General features: G+C 39.6%; 1 protein-coding gene across 6 annotated transcripts; it reads right to left on the reverse strand.

Annotated features, from left to right (window-relative positions):
* Positions 1-99: 99 nt before the first annotated feature.
* Positions 100-7305, reverse strand: Tcs3 (Probable tRNA N6-adenosine threonylcarbamoyltransferase Tcs3). Of its 6 annotated transcripts, none has more exons than XM_070300924.1 (5): positions 7114-7305; positions 6259-6700; positions 5944-6122; positions 5600-5885; positions 100-185 (listed from the first exon to the last, which is right to left on the reverse strand). In XM_070300924.1, the coding sequence occupies exons 1-4, from the start codon at positions 7226-7228 to the stop codon at positions 5614-5616; spliced, it is 1008 nt and encodes a 335-aa protein (XP_070157025.1). In that variant the 5' UTR covers positions 7229-7305; the 3' UTR covers positions 100-185; positions 5600-5613. The 6 variants fall into 6 exon arrangements, with proteins under 6 accessions (XP_070157025.1, XP_070157024.1, XP_070157023.1 ...); XM_070300923.1 differs by lacking the exon at positions 100-185 and adding an exon at positions 3896-3947; XM_070300922.1 differs by lacking the exon at positions 100-185 and adding an exon at positions 3957-4040.
* Between the last annotated feature and the right edge of the window lie 1959 nt (positions 7306-9264).

The following is a 9264-nucleotide window of genomic DNA, read 5'->3' on the forward strand; positions in this document are numbered from 1 at the left end:
CTCGACGCCGATGCTTTCGTTCGTCTATCTGATATCCGATAAGCGGCGTCTTTCTCGTTTTCTTTTTCTTTCTTCTTCTTCTTCGTCCTCCTCCTCCTCGTCCACGGTGTTCCTCTTCAGCTTCATCCGTAAATCGGTCCAGCCCCTTCCGTCGACTCGGTCGACAGACTCTGCCGTATCATAATCTGAAAGATATATCGGAGGCATCTGACGTAAATATGTTACGTGTATCGTGTATAAAGAATATAAATTATATCTTGTGCGTTACGTGACACACAATTCTATCTAAAATTTCAAAAAAAATTTTCAAAATGCGATTTAAAATTTTTCTCAAATATGTTCGGATACATTGAATAATCTAAACGCGAAATGTATTTAAATCTGATTTAAAGCTACAGATGTGAGGTATTTCCTTTGAAGGTGAGCAATAATACTTGTTGAAACAGTCTGTCATAAACAAAGTCGTTTTATACATATGCTTTTATAAACTATTCTCATCCTGAATTTATCATGCAATCCTTCTTTATTTTTGTTTTTCATTATAAATATTAGAAATTAAATATGTATATATTAATTATTGCTTGACATTAGTCATTTTTAATTTATAGATAATTGAATGTTAAATGGCTTAAATATTGTTAACGTACAAATCTTATTTTCTGCGTGTTTCATCGAAGGCAAATAACTCTGGAAAAAATGATCGATATAATTCACCACATGGCCCCCGCGAAATCGTAACTTTATTAAAAGCATTACACCCGTCGTATCTGCAATTATACTCGCATCATTCGTTACTCTAAGCAATCAAAGCCCGCCTATGAAATGTACCAAACTAACTTTCTTCCATTCTGTTTAGTTTTTTTTCCCTTTCTTTCTTATCCTATATTTCCTTTATTTCAACTTTATCATATATATTTCTCAAAGAGAATTAACTTTTTTTACTATATATATATATATATATATATATATATATATATATATATAGGGAGCGAAGAGAAACGAGAATCGATCTTTCTCTCGCATCTCTCCCTCTTTTTTTTCTCTTTCTAGCGAGGGAGTGGATGTACACTTGACCTGACTCCCGAAGAGGAGAGAACGCGACATTTTCTGATACGACATAGTATATATACAGTTGGAATTCATTTCGGTATGCGAGCACTTCGCGAAACATACGGTTTCCGCTTTCCCGCGACTAGATCCAAAGACATTTGTGCGATGAAAGCTATTGATCCTTGACCTTTTCGGTCCAGAGTAGAACGGTGGCACTGCTTAGAATGACGAATATTTTCAATGTGAATTTTCTCTGCTTCATTTTGAATTCTCACTTGAAAATAATTATATATAATTAATCTCTCTCTAATGATCGCGCTCTATATAATTATTACAGATATATGTACATACTTAGATTTGTAGAAAAACTTTCTGTAACTTCTGTATAATATTTTTATGAAAAAAAATATATATTTTTTGCGAACATAATAATCTTAAATTTAGGCAAACGTCAGTAATAACGTCAATTAGCATATAGACAAAAGCAAAGCTAAGGGAAAGTCATTAAATTAAATCCCTTGTATATCCGAATATTCCGAGATATTCCACTATCAAATATTCGAATTTAGTAATTATCTTGACGATTTACCAATCATAACGATACGTAAATTCTTCTCTATCGAATCTTTATATTTTGCGCCTTTATTCGTAGCAATGACCCGATTATTGATTATGTTATTTCTCGAAATTATTTGTCCACTTTTCTCAGCCATCAATGGTAATACGAGAATGCTTAGTGAATAAAATTCTCCGAGAAGACTCTTTTGAAAAGACTTTTTCTCTGCATATATATTAGAAATATTCAGAGAAAATTCTAGCATATTTTTGTCTCTCGCAGAATGTTTTCAACATGCCATGCGAATATTCATAAAAAAAAGAGAATAATATAAAAATACGAGAAGAGTTATTTTAACGGAATCATATTCCAAGGAAACGATCTCATGTTACATTTTCGACTAACGTATCAAAAATCTTTTGTAAATATCTTGAAAATGTTCTCAGGTGCAACAATTGGTTGCGTCACGATTGCATCGTTTAAACTTCTTAGCTTCGAATCGATGCAACGCTGACAATTCGCGGAGGATAATTCGCTAGCGATAGACGGGACAAAAAAAAAAAGAGAGAAGATATTCATTCGCAGTCTATGTTATAAAAGGGCATCTATCTTCGAGAGAAAAGGATATGTTCGCTTGACGAGCGTCGAATAGGTTTATCTCGAGGCTTGATACAGGGTAGTTTACGAGCGGCAGTAGAATAACGACCGAGCCTGTCAGACAGTAGTAAGGGGCAACACTACGGAAACCCGAGATAAGGCTTGCTCTAAAATTATATCGCAACTTTTTCTGCAACATAATTGAAAAGCGCGCGTATTTACAATATAAAATATAAAATAATATTTTATCCTCTCTAGAATCGAACGTTCACATTGATATATCTATCCTTCCTAATCTCTCTCTTTCAAAAGATCTCTCTCATGTTTTTTTTTTTCTTATCAAAATTATTCTTTTAAACGATTAATTTTTGTAATGTGGAGAGCAAATATGTTACTGAAAAATGCACAAATATTTTTTACGTCTTTTAAAATCAAGTTTAAACTATACTTTCCATAGAAAAATCTTCGATAATCCATCGATTATTGAAATATATCGAAGCAAAACCACTAACAAAAGAGAAGCTACTTTTAAAAATATCATTTTCCGTGAGCTATTATCCACTTAAAATCACCTCGAAATTAACGTTAATCCCCCGATTAATTAAAAGTCCCCATTTGTAAGGATTATAATAACGAAACGGGAAGCGCGTATCACTGACCCGGATTGACAAGCGGATCTTGAAACTCGACTTGAAGGGGCTCGCTCAAATCGCACTACGCGCGACTTGACAGATCCAAGAGCGACCAGCTGAGAGCGCGCGAACGATGTACGGGGACAAGCTCGTGCTATCTGGATCTTGCTGAATCCGGGAGCATTCTTGTTGACGACAACGACTACGACAACGACGCGTGCTGTACCGGTGGTACGCGTCGCGCGGCGGCTACTATACGGAAATAGACGAGAGGCGTGCGCGAAGCAAGCTAGCAGCAACTAAAGCAGTCTCCGCGCGATTATCTCTTGGCGCGTTACTCACCTCTCTCTTGCTTCCGCTTTAAACATGATCGCTGCTCGGCCGTGGAAACGGCGCGTCGTTGCGTGTCGCGCTGGAATGTCGCATCTCCTCGAACCGGCAAAATCGCCTCGCGATGTCCGCTTTGGTAATAACGATGACGAATAGTGACGACGACGACGACGACGACGCACTGGCACTACCACTTGTTCCACACCGGGCGCTGCGATCGACGCCCCGCACGTCTATCGATTAATGTGGGTACGGTCGGGGTACGAATACGAGGGTGCGCGCGATACGCTCCGAGATGAAACGTCCCGTGCCGGGACACCGGACGCGAGAGATAATCAGATGAAGACGGGGGGACAAAATCGCGATAAGATACCGCTAGCCGATTTGGCTACGCCGGTCGGCGATCGACGAAGAAAAAGAAAAAAAAGAGGAAGGGAGGAGGGTGGGGGAGAAGCCGAGCGAGCGCGCGAGAAACTCGAACGATTACCAGCACGATTACCAACGTTACTATACTACCGGTCTGAAGTCGCCCGCTCTCTTTTTTGATAGTTTAGAGGTGACGATACAGTCTCTATGTGCCACTGTAACTGCCGTTGGCGCCGACAGAGGCACTACTTGGACACGAGCCAGCGGTGCGCCTTGGCGATTATCCCGAGCCATCCTGTGCGCCCCGAGTTGCGCGTCGTCCCCGCACCCTGCTCCAGTGACGAAGCGGTGCTTTTAAAGTGCGGGCGATTCCTCTGTCTCTCTCTCTCTCTCCCTCTCTCTCTTTCTTTCTCCCTCTGCACAGCCAACAAGACATATAATCACTTTTGGGCGCAGCGTCACCGCGAGAGTGGACATATTTTCGATATTAATCATCGTCTTCTAATCGTCTAATAAATTACAAAATAATAATATAGCATTAATTTGTGGATTTAATAAGATAAATTATTATTAAATGTTATTAATTATTATTAATTATTATTAAATGTCTATAAATTATACATTATTTCTCACATAGTAATTTGAAACGCGCGTTTAACTTTTATCGTTAAATTAACTTTAGCCGTAATAAGAAAAGATAGTAAAATGTGGATGTAAAATTAAAAGCCGAGAGAAGGAGAGAAAGAGAGATGGAAAAAAAAGGGAGAGAGAGATCTTATTGCTTTTAAATTACTTATAAACAATTAATATTATATTAAATATTATACTAATAACGATATATGTGTTATAGTTGCGTCACACAATAATTTTATCGATAATTTGTTTATGTACTATGTTTTATGGAGAGTGTCATGCCCGATCGATGCTTCCATCCCTCTTTTCCCCTACCCGGCCTTCTTTTTTGGTTTGCGCGATCTCGCATTGCAATATCATTGGAATTCACGAAGTTGGAATTTTCGACACGAAGCCGGGAGATTGGACCTCCGCATCGCCAACGTTCTTCGCGAGGAGCGAATCGATAAAGCATCGTATATGCGCCAAAGAACCGTTCCACGTGTAGTTAATAGTCAGATCGATATCATATCGAAACGAGGTCAATATCGAATCGGTCGGAAAAAAGATTAAAGGCCGCAGAAGGTTGAAACTGCTGCAATATCGAAGCAAATCGCTGTCCGATCGACAGGAAATCTATCCAGCCTGCTACGAAATCAGGTTACTACATTCCCAGATAATGCGACTGCTTGTTGCCCACACGATGGCATCACCGAGAGAGAGAGAAAGAGAGGTGGTATTTTTAGAGACAGCATGGAGGTCATCACGAATAATATACAGTGATCGATTCTTAACAGTATTTTTGCACATTCGCATAATCGCTCTCGCGAATTTATTAGCATGTAGATTTAAATGTCCATATATAAAAGACGTCTAACATTTGTTATAAATCATTGAAAGACTAATTTACAAAACTCACATATGATTTCTTTGTTAAAATAAATTGATAGGAATTCTATTCCATGTAGAAAAATCAAATTACTAAGAATCAATTATTCTTCAAATTCAAAGCTCTTAGATTGATTTTTTTTTTTTAATTTAGTAGAAAAATAAGCTTCTAAGTATCTTTATCTTTGTCACTTTTTAAAAATTCTTTACTTTTCTCTTAATACCATGAATGCCGTATAAAAATCGAGAGTGACCAGAGACATTCAGATTAATTTAAATGCTTGCAACAAATAAATTTTAATACTTTTAAATTTTTGAAAGATAACATTAATATTATAGAGATCGTAGATATATATATGAACATTATATATATAATCTGATACAATAATAAATATCCCAACGCAAACTATTATTCTGTTATAGAATAATTTCATTACTATTCTTAGTAGTAGGATTAAGATAAAACGCGTTCCAGTGTGAAAACTCAAGCATAATCTAATCTAAATTTTAGAATTTGTTTTGTATTAATTGAAAGGTAGATGGTGATTTAAAAATATATCAAACTTACTTGAAAATATTATTTTATTCTCTCCAGGAAACATGTACATCGTCCGTTCGGTATCTCTGAACGCAAGTAGTTTGTGTCCAAGGAGTACCGCCCTCGCACTTATATTGGAGCAATCCAGCGACTGCAATCATAACGCCGTTATCTATGCAAAATCGCTCATCCGTCGCATAAAGAGTTGCATTTCTTTCTTTACACATGACGCTCATCATTTCCTGCAGTCTCTCATTGCATCCCACGCCACCCACGATCAACACTTCGTTCGATCTCACGTGTGCCATCGCGCGCTCTGCAACATTATTTAACGTCAAGCAAGGAAAGAGCAAAATCATTCAATGAATGGTTACCTGTAATTTCGATGAGCATGGCAAACACAGTTTCTTGTAAAGAAAAACATAAATCTTCAGGAGTAAATGCCTTTGTATCGAGCCATTTCGATAAATGCTCCTCTATATGACTTAAGATACCAGAGAACGATACATCCATCCCTTTCACAACATATGGTAGCGTTGCCAGTTTCTTACCCCTTTTCGTACCCATAAAATTTTAATTGAATCCAGGATACGAGATCCCATAAGTATAATCTTGAAAGTTAATATTTATCGAGGATTTCTGAGATGAAATCCTAGCAGAACATTAATCAAATATAAAAATTTGCTTACTTTTTTGCTAACTGTTCTATATTGTATCCAGGACTGGGATCATTTGAGAGTTTTAATAGCCTCGCAAACCTGTCCAAACAATTTCCAACTGCTATGTCGATTGTCTCGCCAAAAATACGATATCTTTGTCGAGAATATGCAATAATTTGAGTGTTTCCACCAGAAACATACAAAACGGTAGGATTTTCACTACCAGTAATCAAACGTCCCATTTCTATATGACCAATACAGTGATTGACTGAAACTATAGGTTTATTGTATAACTGGGCAACAGTCCTAGCTACTAAAGCAGCGACTGTCAATGGTGCTCCCATTCCCGGTCCTTTTGTATAACAAACAATATCTATGTCCTTCATGCTAATTTTTGCATCGTCTAAGGCTTTTTGCAAGACATCTAATATATGTTTTCTATGATGTTGCGCTGTTTCTCGAGGCAAGAAACCTAATAAAAAAATATGTCTAAATTGCACATTAGTATATTTATTTTAAAACTATTCGTAATGTTTATGAATATTAAGCCTACTTTAGACAATGTTTAGCTAGCAACAAAATTCACAGAAGAACTTTATTTGTCATTTTATACTGTAAAATTTGATGTGTAAGCATGTATATATTTTATACAAAAGTTTTCTACGGATATTTTAACTTTTCTAATTAAATGTTTTTATTAGAATCCTATGTTACATAAATGGTAGAAAGATTGGCTAAAGTAGGCTTGATACAAATCTCTATCGAGAAATTTTAAAGCTGTTGTGAAATTTTGCTCAATAAATAATCAAAAGACTTACGTCACATATATTATGTCAAGTATTTATAAATTTACGTATGATGTACAAAATATTACTTTGAGGTTACCTTCTCCCGGTGGAGTAACATAAGTATGCCGCACGTTTGATAATACTAGCTGATCGCGAATTATTCCTACACCCAGTTTATTCGCGCTACCTTCAAATCCGATAGCAATCACCATCTTTATAATTTTTCTGTTTCTGATGATTGATATAAATATTTATTCACACATTACAATTGAATGACATATACGCGGTCACGTGGTCTGTCATTAATTTGTTTTTTGTAAGAGGGCACAACTGGACCAATACTTGGACTAATACTTGGAGCCAATTTGCAACACAAGGTTGCGTTCGAAATTCTACTCGGCAAATAAAATAACACTTGATGGATCATTCAGAACAAAGGGAATACTGATTTCTTTTCGGTAAAAAGTTAAAAGTTGGCCAATTATTCTCTTTTGGCAATCGCAACTGTCAGTCACGACCGAAAATGGCATTTTTCAACGGGGGTGCGTTCAAAAATCGAACGCAATTCGCATAAAATAACCAATCGCAGTATTCGCGGCAGTGAGTACCAAGTTCGTCATCTATGTTGGCGTTTATGCTCGATGATTGAGCGATGGGAGAGAAACCGTCTCCCAAGTAAGTTCATTGTGAACATATTCGACGTTTACGCGAGAACGAATCTGGCCGGAACACGTGCCAGAAAATGCAAGTTATCGGGTCGTCGCGTTAAGAAAAGTGAGTGTCCGTTCGTCCCGCGATACACGTGGGCCTTCCGGTAAACAAAAAAAGAATAAGAAAGAAAATATTATTCTGGTCGATCGCGTCGCTTGTTAGATGGGCGATTGATTTTTGGTGTCGCGCAAGCGAATTTCCGCGAGTTGTAACGAGCGCGTGAGCGAACGTGCACGCGACAAAACGTATACCTTGACGTGTACGATCTTCGCGATTCGCTAGTAGTTGTGTGACGGCGGCATTAAGTAAGAGTCAATGTTAGAGGGAGAGAGAAAGAGAGGAGAGAGGGTGGAATCTGGTGCGCGAATGTGTGTAGCAGCAAGCTGCGACAGGAAAGAAAGAGAGAGAGTGAGGACACGCACGAGAGAGAGAGAGAGAGAGAGAGAGAGAGAGAAAGAAATGGGAGCGAAAAGGAGGCGCCGTCAACGTTCGCTTTTACGAATTGACAGAGCGAAGGGGGCAGATGCGTGAGCGCGCGCGCGCTCTCTCTGCCGGTTACTCTCTCTCCTCGAGCGGTTCTCTCTCGAACGCATTCCGCGACTTCGTCGGGCGATTTGGCGTTTACCCGGGTAAACGCCCCCCTCCCCCATCCCTCCCCTCCTCGGTGTCGTTTCGGGCGCGCGCGATACCGCCGTTTAACGCGTTTCGAAGTATCTCCGCGTGGGAGCTTTGACATACGCGAAATTGTGTGGCGTCGTGTCCACGCAGTCGAGAAAAAAAAAAGTGATGTGTTGTCTCCCTCTAATAGGGATAGAGATAAAAGTAGAGCATGTCGCGTCGCGAGTGACCGCGTATCGAGCGATGTGCCCCGGTTTTCGCTGTGACGGGCAAACGGGAGAGCGAGATGCCCGCCGCGAGGATGACGTTGTTGTCCATTCGCGCGTGAATCGTGTTTGCCGAGTCGTAAATCTCTCGGATAATGTCGATTCTAAATTGGGCGCGCGGCGCTCTACACCCGCCGTCGCGAGTGTCGCCGACGCAGCTCGTTACCTCGCCCGAGGAGGACGCGTTTTCGCCGCGAGATCGCGATCGACCGCGATCGCAACACATTCGGTCCGTTCCTCCTCGAAGGCCATTGACGGTCCCTCGCGCGCGTGCGCGCGCGCGCGCGATAATATCGGGTTCCTCGGGAACTCTGTTCCCGGAGTTTGATTCCGCGCGCGGAACCGTTCGCGGCACGCATGGATCTCTGGACGTGCGGTGAGTGGCCGATGGTAAGGCATCGCATTGTCCGGCGATGTGTCCGCTTTGCAACGGACGATGCATTACGTACCATATATATTTATGTGAACTGTAGAGAGAGAGAGAGAGAGAATAAAAAAAGAGATAATCAGATATTCACGTGAGAACAAAAATCCCCCGAAACATTAGAGAATGCTAACTTTATAACATCTTCTCTCGACTCGACGACGCTTGTACCAGATTTGTGACATATAGAATTTTTCACTTAGAGTACTCTGCGTTGATACCACTGCTT

The sequence above is a fragment of the Polyergus mexicanus genome, unplaced genomic scaffold (assembly GCF_030449975.1).
Source record: "Polyergus mexicanus isolate NDT 795.1 unplaced genomic scaffold, iyPolMexi1.0 SCAF_8, whole genome shotgun sequence".
Taxonomy (NCBI): Eukaryota; Metazoa; Arthropoda; class Insecta; order Hymenoptera; family Formicidae; genus Polyergus; species Polyergus mexicanus.